Source organism: Scyliorhinus torazame, chromosome 15 (genome assembly GCF_047496885.1).
Source record: "Scyliorhinus torazame isolate Kashiwa2021f chromosome 15, sScyTor2.1, whole genome shotgun sequence".
Taxonomy (NCBI): Eukaryota; Metazoa; Chordata; class Chondrichthyes; order Carcharhiniformes; family Scyliorhinidae; genus Scyliorhinus; species Scyliorhinus torazame.
Window position 1 is genome coordinate 179365328 of NC_092721.1, and position 18934 is coordinate 179384261.

Sequence of the window (18934 nt, forward strand, 5' to 3'; positions counted from 1 at the left end):
AGCAAGGAGTTAGGAGGGCTAGAAGGGGTCACAAAAAGTCATTGGCAAATAGGGTTAAGGAAAATCCCAAGGCTTTTTACACGTACATAAAAAGCAAGAGGGTATCCAGGGAAAGGGTTGGCCCACTGAAGGATAGGCAAGGGAATCTATGTGTGGAGCCAGAGGAAATGGGCGAGGTACTAAATGAATACCTTGCATCAGTATTCACCAAAGAGAAGGAATTGGTGGATGTTGAGTCTGGAGAAGGGTGTGTAGATAGCCTGGGTCACATTGAGATCCAAAAAGACGAGGTGTTGGGCGTCTTGAAAAATATTAAGGTAGATAAGTCCCCAGGGCCTGATGGGATCTGCCCCAGAATACTGAAGGAGGCTAGAGAGAAAATTGCTGAGGCCTTGACAGAAATCTTTGGATCCTCACTGTCTTCAGGTGATGTCCCGGAGGACTGGAGAATAGCCAATGTTGTTCCTTTGTTTAAGAAGGGTTGCCAGGATAATCCAGGGAACTACAGGCCGGTGAGCCTTACGTCAGTGGTAGGGAAATTACTGGAGAGAATTCTTCAAGCAGGATCTACTCCCATTTGGAAGCAAATGGACATATTAGTGAGAGGCATCATGGTTTTGTGAACGGGAGGTCGTGTCTCACTAACTTGATAGACTTTTTCGAAGGGGTCACAAATATGATTGATGCACATAGGGCAGTGGATGTTGTCTATATGGACGTCAGTTATGCCTTTGACAAGGTCCCTCATGGTAGACTGGAACAAAAGGTGAAGTCACACGGGATCAGGGGTGAGCTGGCAAGGTGGATACAGAACTGGCTATGTCATAGAAGGCAGAGAGTAGCAATAGAAGGGTGCTTTTCTAATTAGAGGGCTGTGACTAGCGGTGTTTCGCAGGGATCAGTGCTGGGACCTTTGCTGTTTGCAGTATATATATATAAATGATTTGGAGAAAAATGTAACTGGTCTGATAAAAAGCCTAGGATTTTATTGGTATGAAACTATCTCTCATTAGTTTGAATTATGTGGCCATAAAGTTATATTTTAATGCCAGGTATTTCTTTTCTTAATGACTACTCCGGTTATATTTTAATGCTGCGTCCAGTATCTGGTACAGTAAAGAGTACAAAATTCTGAGCCGCTTAGCCACTTCTGTCACTCCAAGGCCAGTCCAGCATCTACAAGTCAGGAGCATGATGGAATACTCTTCACATGCCAGATTGAGTGCAATTCTAACATTCAAGAAGCTTGATACCCTCGAGGACAAAGCAGTCTATTTGATTAGCAACCTTTAAATATTCACTCCTAACAATATTTGCACATAGTGGCAGCATTGGGTGCCATCCACAGGGACATTGCAGCAACTTGCCAAGCCTCCTTTGATAGCACCTTCCAAACCCACAGCCTCGAAGTACAAGGGCAGCAGGTGCATGGGAATACCACTACTTTCATGCAAGTTCCCCTTCCAGCCACACCCTGACTTGCAACTTTATCACCATTCCTTCGCTGAGACTGGGTGAAAATCCTGGAAGTCCCTTACTAGCAGCACTATAGGTGTACCTACGCCACATGGACTGCAGCGAATCAAGGCTCCACCCCATCACTACGTCAGGGGCAAATAAGAATGGGCAACAAAGGCCAGCCTTGCCAGTGACGCTCACATCCCATGAATGAGTTTTAAAAATCTTTACATATTTAAAGCATTTATGCAAAACCTCTATGCATATTTCCATCAGCAAATTTATTAGGATTTTATTAGTTTATTAAAAGGTATCGAGAAAATTTAAACATACTGTAAATCTCAGAAACTGAAATTTGAGCTCAGGTTAAATTTATTTTAGTAGCTCCCTTTTATTTTCAGCTTTCACTAATTTTAACATTGCTCCGTGTTCTATTTGAGCTCGTTAACTTTGTTTTAGTAGCTTCATTTTATTTTCAGCTGTTTGCAGTGTACCAACGTTTGCTTTTGATATTCCAAGAACATGACACATGGCATATTCAGCAATCCAATTAACAAATCTTCAATATTTTAGTAACTGATCTGCCAGCCTGGTATATCAGTGGAACTTGGAGGGAATAGGTTGGCCACTTATGACTGGGAACACAAACTGCGTGGAACTAGAAAGTGAACACTGATTTATCTTAAAACTGGAATTAAGCTGGTTAAAGGTGAATCCAGAAAATTGTTCTAGAAAAAGTTTGCAAAATACAGAATGGAGTACAGACAATCAGAGATGTGTAACCAATTGTGGTGTTTGAAAGGGAAGCACTTACATGGCAAGTGAAGGCAAAAGATACTGAAAAAGGGCATAGAACTGGAATTAAAATGATTTGAGCTGCTATGACTAACAAGATGGTTGATCAGACACAATGGACTAGATGACCTACTCAGTTTGTTGCAATTTCCTGATACATTTGGTTTCTAACAAGTAGCGGGGTACCAGAGATTTGGTTCACAGACGCCCTGCTTGCAGTTCATTTTACATGCCTTGCTTGAAGATTCCTTAAATTATGTTTACATACCGTATAAATATTTTAAAATCGTAACTTGCATAAAATGTACAGATTGAGCCGATTTTAAGTTTTCTAATCAATTCTGGTGTCCATAGCGCCCATGCAACTGTTTAGTGGACTGCTTCATGGAATGTTTGATTATTTGCAGTGTTAATGTAAGCTTACTTGTGACACTAATGATTATGTGCAAAAGCAAGAAGTGCAATATATCAACCTTTCTAGAAGTTAGGAACAGAAAATTAAAAATGCAGTAGTTACAGTCTAGCATGTGGCCAATGTGGAGGGCTGTAATCCATTAAATATCTCAATAAGGAACACATCGACAGCAAAGTGGTGGTACATAAAGCCATTTTAAGATTTTACTAATGCAGTAAGGTACCATATGACTGAACATCACTGAAACCTATATTTCAAATAAAGCCAGAGCCGAGTGAAAAAATTCCACCTCTCATCAGCATCTCCAAAGAGACTCAAGAATCTAAAACAACTCCAGAGATCTATTCATTTATTTCTAACATGTGGAGAGAAAAAAAACACAAGTTTGGTAAGGGGCGGGTGCGGTGCGGTTAAACAAATTCAACGCAGGGCATGGTGATTCCTTCAGTATGAAAGAGCCTTTTTTAAAAAAAAAATAAAGTGGTATTGGGATAGTATTTGTTTCTGTAAATGCTTCTCTGGAACATTAACTTCCTGTTCAAATTCTTAATCCATTTTTAAAACTACGATTTGTTTACAATCAACGCTGCAAAACATTTCTTTTAATTTTATGTTTTACATAGAAAAAGGTCTTTAATAAAATAATCTAAAGTTTAGTTAATTTGAGTCATTACCATTGTGCCAGGAAACAGTAAAGAAATGGTTTTAGTCTGTTTTATTTAATATCATTCATGTTAACATCCTTTGTTCATTTTTCAATGAGTAAAAATTGTTTAAATAGTGCTGTCAACCTTATTTCATCAGCGCCCACACTCTCCAATATCATATTCTATTTCAAATGCAATGAGCCTTTTCTCCATTAGAACTAATGTAAGGCCTATAGGATTAAATGCAATATTTTTCCTGAAGAACAAATTGTTTAGGTACAGCAGATAAAAGGACAAGAACAAAACGTGTGGGTGAGGGAGGGGGGGGGGGGGGGGGGGGGGGGGAAAGAGCTCAGAAAATTCCCAATGTTTGTTGGGAGAGAGTCAAAAGATCATTCCTATTCTTGCAAGTGCACTTTCACATTCTTGTCCCACTTGCAATCTTGCAATAAAGTTGATAACTTTTTTACCATTGCGTGTGGGTTTGCGTGAAAACATCAAACAAGAGGTGGATTAAAAAAAAAATGCCATCAGTCGAACCCAGTGGGCCAGCGTTCCAGTGCGAGAGTTGAAAGGTTAGATAGAAAATATATTTCAAGACTTGAGAACTAGCAACAGTTAAGTTTTTCTTTTATTTTTTTTTCTAAAACCTTGCAAGAATTGTTGTGCTGTAACTAAAGCAAGATCTCAAGAACGCCGTTAACATTCCAGGTTCTCCCTTCCATTTTTATTAGATCTAAGTAAAAATTTGCTCTCTGGGACTAGAACAGCAGCACTTGCACCAAACCACTCCAAACCTAAGCTCCAAAGCAATGCTAGGGCTGTGTGTGTGGGGGGGGGGGGGGGGGGGGGGGATATTAAAAAAATAAAGAGGGCACCCAGAACAAAGTGGATACAAGGAAATAATGATACATGTTTTAAAAATACATTGATAATCCGAGGAACGTTATCCAAGAGAATTTGATTTCCTTTTATAAATTGAAAAAGGCTCAATTCAGTAATGTAACAAACATATGATTGAGTAACTTTTTCTTGAACTTTAAAATAAATATTCAGAAAAAGTTTACTATACATACAAGCAAATGATATGAAAGTCACACTAACCAAAAGAATTTGTTCGTACAAGTTGCTGAAATCTGCTGTTCCAGCCCAGTGTCCCCAGGAGGGGAGGCACAGACATGGGTGACTATTGTAGCTGACTATCATATGGCCTTTTAAAAAAAAAAAACAGGGGCACTGACACCCATAATTTTACTTTTTTATCACACGCTTTACATTCATATCTTTTACAGCATGCCAAATCCTTTGGCATAGGTAATGGCCTTTAGTAGTCTCTCACTGAGCTTTTCCTTGCTGCAATACTCAGGAAGCAGGAGGACATTAAAACATGTGTGAGATGTTGGCAACCTGGAAGAAAAAAAAAATGCATTAGGTTTGGTAGTAGGAAAATACAGAACACGCCAGCTTGTTCATTGCAACCTGCATTGTAAACAGTTTACTTATAATTTTGGAGTTAATTTGAAGACAAAGATAAATTGGAGAAATATTGGAGGTAGCCACCAGCAAGAACTTCTTGTGGCACAGAGGGCCCTGCGTTCCTGCCTCCGAACCACAAGCTCCGGGTTCAAGTCCCACCCCAGGACTTGATGGCCAAGGAAGGTGCATTTATGACGCGGCAAAATCCTTCTAACAGGCCAGTGGCCGGCAGTAAGAGCTGGAGATACTCCTGATCAGCCACGCTTGATGTGGAGTGGCGCCCCTCAAGATTGATGTGGAGTGGCGCCCCTCTGGCGACAGGTTGGTGAACTGTTCCAGGGGAAAACTACATGTGAAAACAGTTGAAAGTCTGCCTGTGCACCACTAGGTCCAGGGAGAAAAACAACAATAGCTAACAAAAACGATTTACTTGCCAATAGCTGTCATCGATTGTAATTGAGTCATGAATCAATGTAATGGAACTCAATTCTTTCAAGCAGGAATTTTAACCAGAAGCAAAAAAAAAAAGGCAGATTTATTTTACCTACTGAATTAAAAATTACACATTAAGAATCCCTGTTGACTTTCAGTTTAGGAAGGATCATGGAATCATAGAATTTACAGTGCAGAAGGAGGCCATTCGGCCCATTGAGTCTGCACCGGCTCTTGGAAAGAGCACCCCACTTAAGCCCATACCTCCACCCTATCCTGTAACCCAGTGACCCCACCTAACCTTTTTGGACACCAAGGGCAATTTATCATGGCCAATCCACCTAATGTGCACCTTTGGACTGTGGGAGGAAACCGGAGCACCCGGAGGAAACTCACGCACACGGGGAGAACGTGGATACTCCACACAGACAGCGATCCAAGCGGGAAATCAAACCTGGGACCCTGGAGCTGTGAAGCAATAGTGCTAACCACTGTACATCGTGCTGCCCTTCAGATTATACAGAGTACTGAAGCAATTCACTGTGATAAAAGAGAGGAGGCGGCGAAGTTGAAGACTGAAGCAACTGGCGCTCTATTTAAATGAGAGAAACCTGATGGAGGTGTTCAAAACTATAAAGGGATTTGGTAAGGCAAGTCAGGAAAAAACTCGTTTACTGCTCAGGGATTTGGCAACGAGAGGATATAGGTTCATTGACGGCAGGATGATGAAAGAGACAGGAATTTGTATTTAATGTATATGTTTATCAGGACATGGAATGCCCTATAAGAAATCACAATGAGAGCAAAATAATTAAAGATTTATTACAGGAATGGAGTAAATGGTTCTCGAGTGTCAGCACAAATGTGAGCAGCAGAATAGATTTCTCCTGTGCTGTAAAATTCTACAATTTAAGAATCAACTCAGGAATCTCGTCACCTTCATGGTTCAATACCACCTCAAGGGTTGAATTTACACATTCAGTCAACTTTACAGTAAACCTTCTTTGTATACATTTTACATAGCAAGACATAATGTGTATGCAGTGGTGAGTCAAATGCAGACACCTGCAGTGCCCCATCAGAAATATTTTCAATTGCCTCAAATGAACAAAGGTGTCAGAATGATGCTAAATTCCGCAATAGCTATCAACACGAAAGCTTAATCCATTGCTGTTCAAAAATGTGATCCACGAAGGCAGAAGTTCTGCAAGGATGTTTTTTGGAATACAAATGCATTGTGGAGCTAAAGCAGATAGATGACATTTATAATGGGGAGGTGGTGGCGTAGTGGTATTGTCACTGGACTAGTAAACCAGAGACCCAGAGTAATGCTCTGGGGACCCAGGTTCAAATCCCGCCAATGCAGATGGTGAAATTTAAATTCAATAAAACTCTGGAATTAAAAGTCTAATGATGACCGTGAAACCATTGTCAATTGTCGTAAAACCCATCTGGTTCACTAATGTCCTTTAGGGAAGGAAATTTGTCAAGCTTACCTGGTGACTCCAGACCACAGCAATGTGGTTGACTCTAAACTGCCCCCTCAAGGGCAATTAGGGATCGGCAATAAATGCTGGCAGAGTCCACATCCCATGAACATTTTAAAAAAAATAATGTGGGGTTGGAGTGTGGAGCCGAATGACACCATCACCACAGTTCAATTTGTGTAGCGGCTGGCTGTGCTATTCATGGAGGCCGGTCTCTTTGATTTGCCCCATGTTTGAGGTGGAGTAGTGACCCTTGAGCTAAATAACTAATTGTTTCTCTCTGATGGAGAGAAATGCCTATGGTCATTTGTGGACAATGGCTAATTGCCTAGGAGATTACCTGTCAGAATCTGGTCCGTTCTTTGCAATAATCATCTTGAGTTTTCCAAGGCCACCAACTGGTGCTCGATCTGTGCCTGTTGTAAACTGCAGGAAGAATCGTTTCTGCTCCTCTGTAAATGCGTGCACGATTTCCCAAAACTCCCTGAAAAAATATTTGTTATTGTTACTTCCTTTATGAATTAGTATCCCTATATTTAGCAAAATGCAAGCAAACAATTCAATACAAAGTGCTCAAACATTCAGGAATTCAAGCAACTTTCTCTTCAAAGTCTTTTAATAATGAATCTTGAAAATTACCTTTTGTGAAACGATGTGGCCGGTAAACCTATAAACCTTTCTATTTAAAATCTTCATGCGAGGCATTATTACAATTAGTTGGGGGGTGTGTAGGGGATATAAGACCATAAGACATGGGAGCAGAATTAGGCCATTTGGCCCATTGAGTCTGCTCCGCCATTCAATCATGGCTGATATGTTTCTCATCCCCATTCTCCTTCCTTATTCCCATAATCCCTGATCCCCTTATTAATCATGAACTTATCTATCTCAGTTAAAGACACTCAGTGACTTGGCCTCCACAGCCTTCTGTGGCAATGAGTTCCACAGATTCACCACCCTCTGGCTTAAGAAATTCCTCCATCATCTCGGTTTCAATGGACCATCCCTTCAGTCTGATGCAGTGTACAAATGCGTACAAATTTGCGACAACAGAATGACAACATGCCTTATTTTACAATGAAGTATGAAGATATCGCAAAGTTCACCATTTTAGTGTACTAACGCAAACTCTTAAAGTAAAGGTTATCTCATTTGGAACTGCAAAAAGTGGGGGCAGGGTTAAGGATGACAATTATGATAGCTTGCTTTTAACTGTAGTTTTAAGGGGTTTATATTTGTGCTGGTGAGAGTTAAATTTAATGTTGTGGCGGGAGGGTAAAACCTATAGTTAGATTCATGCTGGGCAAAGGTGTTTGTGTGTGTGGGAGTTGATTAAGTTCCAATTTTGATTCTATTATACTTGTAGAAGGGCTGCAGAGTGAAGAGTAAATAAAAGCCTATAGAAGGATAAGTTATTGCTTAGCAACTGGGGCCTTGTAAGGCAGGGAAGCTTTTAAGTTTTAGTTTACGTAATTTAAGGATAGTTGGAGACAGGAACTTGGGGAACTCTGCCAGAAGGACTGGATAGGACGGGAGCTGCAAAAAGACAGGCTTCCCAAAGTACAAGTTACACTCCAGATAACCAGGGAATTGGGAGAGGAAGAATGTTTAAGACAACTGGAGTTAATGTTCAAGACAACTGGAGAACAGAATTCAAGAAATTCAAGGAAGAGTAAATAAAGTGTTCTTAGTTAAAGGAACAATTGCAGAAACCAGATTTAAAGTGGGACAGCAGCATTTAAAGGTAAATCAAATGTCTGATGCCATTTTAATACAGCCTGGAATCAAGAGTTAAAGCAACTGTGAACAAGTTGCACAGCAGTCAAGGCAGAGAAATCCTAAAGGGGTTGGTGAAAAATCCTGGACTGGCATTGCTGTTAAAAATGGAACGCAAGCTTCAAGTGTCATTTGAAAAACCTGGTCTGGATTTTGGAAAGCAAACCAGTAAGGGAAAGCAATATGAGAGAAGATTTTAAAGCTTATTTTTGAGAGTGGACTTTGGAACTCTCACATGACACTCATCTGGGGATTCTGAGGAGACATCCATGAATATTCACTTGGGGTTCAGAGTGGAGAGTATATTTGCCCCATTATCCTGTGTGCTTAAAAGAGATTGTGTTAATGAGACCACTGTAGATTAAGATGTACTTTGTAATCGGTGTTAATTCTAAAACCTGTAATTGTTAAACTAGGGGGTATGAGAGTATTGTATCATCATAATCCAATTTATTCATGTTTTAGAATTCTTTTCTTGTTAAAACTAATTAGCAGTCCTGTGACTCTGTTCCTTCACCTTTTATAAAAACAAGTAAAAGTTTGTGGTCTTTTGAGCCAGGGTTCCATTCTGGAATCTCCTTGCCCAGTTACAATACCAACTGGGATAGTAACACTCAAAGTTCAGGCATTAGACAATATTAATTCTCTTGTTGAATTGTATGAGAAATGGATGCCTTATTGGGTTCAGTAGTTAAGTGAAACCTTTCTTTCTAATAAAATATACCACCCTTCATCACTGACTTCCTGTTCAAATTATCACAACATGGAAGTCAGTTTTCTATTTTCACAGACAGAAGGAGGTCATGCGTGTCTTCCCCAGTCCATTCAAAGACTAATGCAGTTAGCATCACTCCCCCACTTTCCTCATATCTCTGGATTTTTTTCTCCAGCATTTATCCAACTTCCTTCTGAAGGCTACTATTGAATTTGTAACCATCCATCCAAACATTTGAACTCCGAACCATTTGCAGAATATCATGCTGCATCCAGTTCTCTTGCCAGTTACCTTAAATCTGCTGGTTATCAACCCTTCAGCTGCTGAAAATAGCTTCTCCTTCTTTACACTATCTAAACTGGTGATTTTAAACACCTTCATCAAATCTCCTCTTGACCTTCTCTGCTCTAAAGAGAATAACCAGTTTTTTTAGTTTATCCACAATGCTGTAATCCCTCATCTTTAGAACCATTTTAGTAAATTTCATCTGTGCCCTATCCATAACTTTCACATCCTTGCCAGGAATGGTACGCTGAATTGGAAGACACTTCAGTTGGGGCCAAACTAGTGGTTTATATAGGTTTAGGACAACTTCCTGGCTTTTGTATGCTATGACTACATTTAAAGAGTCCAGGATCCCACATGCTTTAACTACTTTATTAACGTATTCTGTCAACTTCAAAGATCTGGATGCAAATACCCTCAGGTCTCCCTGTTCTTGCATACCCCCTCCATGAATCAACAAAGAACAAAGAAATGTACAGCACAGGAACAGGCCCTTTGGCCCTCCAAGCCCGTGCCGACCATACTGCCCGACTAAACTACAATCTTCTACACTTCCTGGGTCCGTATCCTTCTATTCCCATCCTATTCATATATTTGTCAAGATGCCCCTTAAATGTCCCTATCGTCCCTGCTTCCACTACCTCCTCCGGTAGTGAGTTCCAGGCACCCACTACCCTCTGCGTAAAAAACTTGCCTCGTACATCTACTCTAAACTTTGCCCCTCTCACCTTAAACCTATGCCCCCTAGTAATTGACCCCTCTACCCTGGGGAAAAGCCTCTGACTATCCACTCTGTCTATGCCCCTCATAATTTTGTATACCTCTATCAGGTCGCCCCTCAACCTCCTTCGTTCCAGTGAGAACAAACCGAGTTTATTCAATCGCTCCTCATAGCTTATGCCCTCCATACCAGGCAACATTCTGGTAAATCGCTTCTGCACCCTCTCTAAAGCCTCCACATCCTTCTGGTAGTGTGGCGACCAGAATTGAACACTATACTCCAAGTGTGGCCTAACTAAGGTTCTATACAGCTGCAACATGACTTGCCAATTCTTATACTCAATGCCCTGGCCAATGAAGGCAAGCATGCCGTATGCCTTCTTGACTATCTTCTCCACCTGTGTTGCCCCTTTCAATGACCTGTGGACCTGTACTCCTAGATCTCTTTGACTTTCAATACTCTTGAGGGTTCTACCATTCACTGTATATTCCCTACCTGCATTAGCCCTTCCAAAATGCATTACCTCACATTTGTCCGGATTAAACTCCATCTGCCATCTCTCCGCCCAAGTCTCCAGACAATCTAAATCCTGCTGTATCCTCAGACAGTCCTCATCGCTATCCGCAATTCCACCAACCTTTGTGTCGTCTGCAAACTTACTAATCAGACCAGTTACATTTTCCTCCAAATCATTTATATATACTACAAAGAGCAAAGGTCCCAGCACTGATCCCTGTGGAACACCACTGGTCACAGCCCTCCAATGAGAAAAGCATCCCTCCATTGCTACCCTCTGCCTTCTATGGCCTAGCCAGTTCTGTATCCACCTTGCCAGTTCACCCCTGATCCCGTGTGACTTCACCTTTTGTACTAGTCTACCATGAGGGACCTTGTCAAAGGCCTTACTGAAGTCCATATAGATAACATCTACTGCCCTACCTGCATCAATCATCTTAGTGACCTCCTCGAAAAACTCTATCAAGTTAGTGAGACACGACCTCCCCTTCACAAAACCGTGCTGCCTCTCACTAATACGTCCATTTGCTTCCAAATGGGAGTAGATCCTGTCTCGAAGAATTCTCTCCAGTAATTTCCCTACCACTGAAGTAAGGCTCACCGGCCTGTAGTTCCCGGGATTATCCTTGCTACTCTTCTTAAACAGAGGAACAACATTGGCTATTCTCCAGTCCTCCGGGACATCTCCTGAAGACAGCGAGGATCCAAAGATTTCTGTCAAGGCCTCAGCAATTTCCTCTCCAGCCTCCTTCAGTATTCTGGGGTAGATCCCATCCGGCCCTGGGGACTTATCTACCTTAATATTTTTTAAGACACCCAACACCTCGTCTTTTTGGATCACAATGTGACCCAGGCTATCTACACCCCCTTCTCCAGACTCAACATCTACCAATTCCTTCTCTTTGGTGAATACTGATGCAAAGTATTCATTTAGTACCTCGCCCATTTCCTCTGGCTCCACACATAGATTCCCTTGCCTATCCTTCAGTGGGCCAACCCTTTCCCTGGCTACCCTCTTGCTTTTTATGTACGTGTAAAAAGCCTTGGGATTTTCCTTAACCCTATTTGCCAATGACTTTTCATGACCCCTTCTAGCCCTCCTGACTCCTTGCTTAAGTTCCTTCCTACTTTCCTTATATGCCACACAGGCTTCGTCTGTTCCCAGCCTTTTAGCCCTAACAAATGCCTCCTTTTTCTTTTTGACGAGGCCTACAATATCACTCGTCATCCAAGGTTCCCGAAAATTGCCGTATTTATCTTTCTTCCTCACAGGAACATGCCTGTCCTGTATTCCTTTCAACTGACACTTGAAAGCCTCCCACATGTCAGATGTTGATTTGCCCTCAAACATCCGCCCCCAATCTATGTTCTTCAGTTCCCGCCTAATATTGTTATAATTAGCCTTCCCCCAATTTAGCACATTCATCCTCGGACCACTCTTATCCTTGTCCACCAGTACTTTAAAACTTACTGAATTGTGGTCACTGTTACCGAAATGCTCCCCTACTGAAACATCTACCACCTGGCCGGGCTCATTCCCCAATACCAGGTCCAGTACCGCCCCTTCCCTAGTTGGACTGTTTACATACTGATTCAGAAAATTCTCCAGTATACAGTTCAGAAATTCCTCCCCTTCTCTGTTCAATATTGCAGTAGTTAAGTTTCCCATTATCATTATGGCTTTTGCACCTCTCAATAATTTATTTGTAAATCTGTCCCCCTATCTCTTTCTCGCTATTTGGTAGCCTGTAAAATGCATCAAGCGGTGTCATAGCTCCTTCATTGATTCTTTATGTCAACCAAATATATTCAGTCTTTGGCCCACTAGGCGATTCCCTCTTTCTAGCACTGTAATATTTTCAAGAACCAAAAGTGCAAGTCCTTTCTCTCCCACCCCTTTCCTGAATATTAAACATCCAATCCTCTCCTTTCAGTGCGGTCTCAAAGTTACTACATTATATTTCCATGTGGCTATTTTCGCTTGCATCTCACCAACATTGTTAATGGCACTTGCAGACATGCACGCTAAACCTAACTTAGACCTTTTAGTATTTTCTATGATTCCAGCAAATTGTTTTATCTCTAATTAACTGTCTCTCCCATTTCTGTGAATCTTGTTTCTACCTTTTAACACTACATCTTTGTGCCCAACCCCCTAACAAACCTGTTAAAAATTAAGACCAATTAATGTGTTGCCAGTCTTGTTCAAACAATTACTCAAGGATCTAGACAGTTGAGCAACAAGAGGGGAGATAATCCTGGCCAATTGAAAAGGGTGGATACAACCTTTGATCTTAATTTACAAACCGTCTGCAAGGCTATTGGTCCCAGCTCAATTCACCCATCTTGAGCAGGTGTCATGCACCATAGAGCGGATACCAATGTCCTTGGAATCTGAAACTCTCCCCTCATGCATCATGTATGTAACCTCACAATTTGCCATATCCGTCTACTCCGAGTTCATCAAACTAGGAGGAAAAGAGATTAAGCCCCTGTTTTCCAAGCTCCTTAAACTCTGACTGCAGAACCGCAATCTCTCCGTCAACAATTTTGATTTCAGCCAAACATTCCGGGTTTTCTTTCCCCACAGAATTTTCTGTACATGCTCTGAAATGTCCTTTACTCTGACACCAGGGAGGCAATATGCCATAGGTATCATGCTGATGGTAGCAGTACTGCCTGTTTGTCCCTATCCATTGAATCTAGTATTACGTTTCAGGGCCCATTCCTTCAAGGTATCACCAATGCAGTTAACACAACATTGGTTTGAGTGGGTTACACTCCCAAAGGTTCCCTTCACTGTTTACCTCTTCCATTTCCTGGATGACTGCCCACTTGCTACTAAGAACTCCATCTGTTTCTTTAAATACATAGTTTGGATTTGAGGACACCAGCACTTACTACCTTTCCTACTTGCCCCCAGGCAAGTGGTGGTGTGCTACCTTCCTGAACTGCTGCAGTTCATATGGTGTAGGTACAGCCACTGTGTTGTTAGAGAGTTCCAGTGAAAACAAAGGAATGGCGATATAGTTCCAAATAGGATGGCATGTGACTTGGCGATGACCTTGGTGGTCCCACCTGCTGTGGGTTAATAATCTCCTAGAACCTGCAGACATCATTCCCCAGCATCAGCTTACTTCTTTCACTCTTCAAATTCAAGCATCCCAACTTACTTTTTAGATCTTGGTGTCTTTCTGCACCATGAGCTATGGCCCTTCAATATGGATCCTCAATTAAAAGAACACTGCAAATTACTCGCTAAATACGTTCTCCCCGTGTCTGCGTGGGTTTCCTCTGGGTGCTCCGGTTTCCTCCCAAAGTCCAAAGATGTGCAGGTTAGATGGATTGGTCATGCTAAATTGCCCTTAGTGTCCAAACAAAAAAGGTTAGGTGGGGTTGCTGGGATGGAGTGGAGGTGTGCTCTTTCCAAGGGCCAAATAATGGCCTCCTTCTGCACTGTAAATTCTATGATTCTATGAAATACACAATTAAGTCATAATCGTTGATCCTTTGCTTATTATGCAATTAGCTGCACCCAGCATGCAAAATGAAAACACAAGTTAAAAGTGCACACACCAAATCTACAGCCAGCACATAACTGACAGATACACTGATGAGATTAAAATCATTATCTTTCAGTTCCCAATATACATTGCGTTCTTTGGTCATTTTAGCTTTCTTATTTGATTATATGATCCATCTAAATTATTTAGCATTTATTTCAACATATGGGAAACACTGTTGAATTAAAATTTGTATCGACAATTACCAAAGCAAATACTCAAATAATAAAGCTTGTTCAGTTGTACAACAGTTTATGATGTTTAAATACACATTACAATCAATTTAGCTTGAGGCCAAGCAGGGAAAAGGAGATCCAAATAGGAATTAAATTGGTGGCTGTTTTTTCCCCCTGAATATAGCAAAACAAAATGAACTCTGGCTGAAAACATTAATATAGAACACAGATTTTGAAACTTGGACCCAAGCCATGAAGTTCATCACAAGGTCCGATTTCTTCCTGAGTTTTCTGCATTTGTTCGGAGTTACTTCTGTTGCTGTATAGGAATGAAAATATGGCTCTTGTAACAGTATAATCTTTCCTAGAGTACCAGTTCACGAGTCAGATTTTGTTGGAGCAGGCACCTCGCAGAATGTTTTGATGTTTTGAAATTAATTATCCTTAATGTTGCTGGAAGTGCAAGCTGACAATGGCACAGCAAGGGTAACACGATATCTGGGACTTTGACGGAAAATGAAATTAACAATACACCTTATTAACCAATGAGATTAAATGATTGGATAGTGAAGGGTGAATTCACTATCAAATCAGGTAGGGCAAGAGAAATAAAGAAACACTGGAGATTGAGAAAAAACGACTGGAAGAAATATGACATTTTACAATCACCTAAAACCATTCACAACCTGAAGAGTTCAGACTTAACAATAATTAATTTTCTGGGCAACATCTGCACATTGCTCGCAATTGCCAATTGTCATTTTGAAAAGGATTATTTTAAAAAAATTCCACGGGATGAGGGCGTCGTTGTCAAGGCCAGTATTTATTCCCAATCCCTAATTTTTCAAGAAGTGATAGTGAGTTGTGTTCTTGAATGCTGCAGTCTATGTGGTGCAAGTACCTCCACTGTGTGGTTAGCGCGTGTTTCAGGATTCTGACTCAGCAACATTGAAGGACTGTCGATTATAGTTCCAAGTTAGCAACAGTGGGGAGGAACTTGCAGTTGGGTAGCTCCATGCGCCTTAAGCCTTTGTTCCTCTTGGTGGTAGAGGTCTCAGGTTTGAAAAGCATTGTCAAAAGAGCGTTAGTTAAGTTGCTGCAGTGCATCTTGTAGATGGCACACATTGCTGTCACTCCGTCAGTGGTGGAGAGACTGAATTTTAAGGTGGTGGATGGGGTGTTGATCAAGTGGATTGCTTTGATTTAGATGGCGTTGAATTTGTAAGTATTGTTGCAGCTGTAGGCATCTGGCAAATGGGGAGCATTCCATCACACTTTGGAGTTGTGCTTTTAGATGGTGGGAAGGCTTTGGGGAGTTAGGAGGCAAGTTATTCACAACAGAATTATCAGCACTTGACTTGCTCTTGTAGACCTGAGTGTTTGTGTGGCTGGTTGAATTGAGGTTCTAGTCAATGGCAATCCCCACGATGTTGATGGTGGGGGATGCTGTTGAACTTCTGGGGTGGTGTGATCTCTTGTTTTAGATAGTCATTGCCCAGCACTTCTGTGGCACAAATGTTACTTGCCATATACGAGACCAAGCCTACTGTCCAGGTCTTAATGTGGGCACAGACAGCTTCATTATCTGAGTCACGAATGGTACCGAATACTACACAATTAGCAGCAAACATCCCAACTTGAAGGAAAGTTCATTGATAGAGCAGCTAAAGGTGGTTAGATCTAGGATACTACCTTTTCTGCAGTCATCTCCTGGGGCTGAGAAGATCGGTGTACCACTTCGGTTGATAATGAGTAAACTGAACATTACAGCGTGTTTAATGAACAAGTGTAACAACTTCATGAAATGCATAGAGAATGAAGCTGAAGGGGGAAATGGCCAGAATCAGCCAACAACTTGGGATTTCCTGGGTTATCCTTTCCTTGCTAAAGTTAACTGGTCAATTTGCACATTAATATTGGCATGTGCCACTCAAACGCTGTTATTCTTTAGCAAGTCTGACTCAACAGTCTTTTGGAAGTTAACAGGCCCTGTGCGTACTTTGATATTTGAAAAATGGCCCGAAGTAGAAGTGTTCGAAAATCACTGGCTCAGAATAACTTCAGTTATATAATGAAAGTTGATTTGATTTCATGAGATCTATATTAAAAGTAGTTTCCTATAGGGCAAATGCAAAATGAGCCGGTGGTACTAAAACGGACATAAGAAATCTGCCAGGAGAACCAAATCATGGAGATACAGTTCAATGACGAAGAAAATAGCTACGTGTTAACTTTAAAAAAAAACTACAAACATAAAAATTAGAATAAACTTAAAACTATACCTTACAATACGGGAGTCCTTGGCATATCCACCATCATATTCTGTAGTATCTTCAAGTGCTTGAAAATCTAGGTTCTAAATACGAGAGAACTCGCTTTATTATCAACTTTAGCAACACAAAAGTTCATTGTCTCTAATCCAGAAAGTTGAAGTTGAGAGAGAAGGATTTTAGTACTGATTTACCGGACTTCCACAGACTAGTAGCTCAATCTCTTCTGGTCGGAATAAATACTTTAGTGGTGACTCGTTGGTAACCATATGGAAACCTCTTCTAAAGGCTCTAAACTGCTTTTCTACTGATTTGTTGAGAATATGATCTGTATAAAGGTCAACAAATTCCTGTTTGGTATAAAACAACTGAATATTAGATTTACATCGAACACCAACAGGAAACAATCAATATACCCACAATACAAATTCATGATCCAATTCTAGTTCGAATGTAAATGGTGGCTTATCCTCTGACTTTTTCTATCTACTCAGGAGCTAGTTATCTCTAATCTCATCTCCTGCACTTATTTTTGTGCACCCTGATGTGTTGGGTGTTCTGGATCACAAACAGGTCACCAACACTGTAAGTGGTGCAACTCTATTGTATTATAAGGTTAACTATATTAACATACTTGAACTGTGGGTAAATGCAATACCAGCTTTAACTGTTGACCCGTGCCTCATCCTAACCAGGTGATGCACTCAGCACATGGTGAATGTCTGTGTTGCAGGCTGTGAGCTCTGTGCTCCGAGCTGGCTGGTACTAGAATGAGCGGGAACTCTCCTGTCCCCGGTCTTTATAGCACGCGTGCTCTCACTGGCGATTGGCTGCGGTGTTGTGTATGCTGATTGGTCCCACTGCATGTCCATCAGTGTGTGTGTGTGAGACTGCACCATGATATATTGGTGTATATTATGACACACCCCATGTCCACTTACTGGACTGTTCTCACGTTGCACCTTTTTGCAATAATGTCCTTAAATTCAAAACGTTGTATTCTGTAGGCTGGGCAAAGTTAACTATGCTGGAGCATAAAATCAGAGTGATTCACTGGGTTTTATTAATTCGTAAACAGAAAGCTAGGGTTGTCCAAGAATAGGTAGTTATTTTGCTTCACAGCGCATGGGACCGAGGTTTGATTCCTGGCTTGGGTCACTGTCTGTGCAGAGTCTGCATGTTCTCTCTATATTTGCGTTGGTTTCCTCCAGGCGCTCCGGTTTCCTCCCACAAGTCCCGAAAGACGTGCTTGTTAGGTGAATTGGGCATTCTGAATTCTCCCTCAAGTGTATCCGAACAGGCGCTGGAGTGTAGCGACTAGGGGATTTTAACAGTAACTTCATTGCAGTGTTAATGTAAGCCTAGTTGTGACACTAATAAAGATTATTGGAAATGTCGCAAATTGCAGCTACGTAAAACTGATGCAGAGGGAAAGGCAGCAATCAAAATTACCATTACCCACTGATCGCCCGTGACATTGGTCAAATATAGGGGAGAAAAACAAATCTCCTCCTGCAACTGGGTCTCACTTCTTTCGCGCTCTCTTGTTCTTTGTTCTCCTGTTTTGCTACTTTTCTTGCAATATCTTTTTTTTAAAAAACTTTTATTCTCTCTATGGGCATGAAAATTCCAGATTTCCAGAGTTGGATTTCCACTCCAAAGCGAGCTTCTCACCTCCAGATCCAGCTGATCCTTTCTCGTCCGACCTTCTGATTCAGACCGGGGATGAACTGTGTAGGGCAGCCAGTTCCTAAGACCTTCAAGTCAAGGGTTGGAGAGTTTGAGGTGAGAAAGCCACGGCCCATTTTTTTTACGTCACTAACTGCCATAAAGCAACTAAGTTTAAAGGTTCAACCACTTTCAGAAGCCATGGAGAAGGTAGGTTTGTAAGGTAAGTGGGTTAACTTTGTCTAGCCTCCCAAATACAATTTTTTGAATTTGAGGACGTGATTGCAAAAAGGTACAGCACAAGAATAGTCCCAATAAGGCGCCCCGAGCCTGGGAGTTATGGGCCATTACTTCTAACTTTCCCATATCCCTGTAGCATTCCCACTCGGGTCTTTTTCTCATTCTTTCTGCAAGTCTCTTCTGTATCCCCTCTTGGTTATCTCCTTTCCTCGCTTATTCAGATTGTTATTTTCCTTTTTTACAAATCCAGCCGAACAGCAAGGTGGGAGCCATTATACATCAGATCAGAGTTAT

General features: G+C 41.3%; 1 protein-coding gene across 1 annotated transcript in view; it reads right to left on the reverse strand.

Annotated features, from left to right (window-relative positions):
- Positions 1-2843: 2843 nt before the first annotated feature.
- The window catches only part of ube3a (ubiquitin protein ligase E3A), an 87658-nt gene continuing 71567 nt past the window's right edge, over positions 2844-18934 (reverse strand). Inside the window, exons 8-11 of the mRNA XM_072477213.1 lie at positions 16927-17082; positions 16745-16818; positions 7051-7194; positions 2844-4722 (exon numbers count right to left, since the gene is read on the reverse strand). Of these exons, the coding sequence (XP_072333314.1) occupies positions 4602-4722; positions 7051-7194; positions 16745-16818; positions 16927-17082 (495 nt within the window). The 3' untranslated portion in view covers positions 2844-4601. The remainder of the gene's footprint in view (positions 4723-7050; positions 7195-16744; positions 16819-16926; positions 17083-18934) is intronic.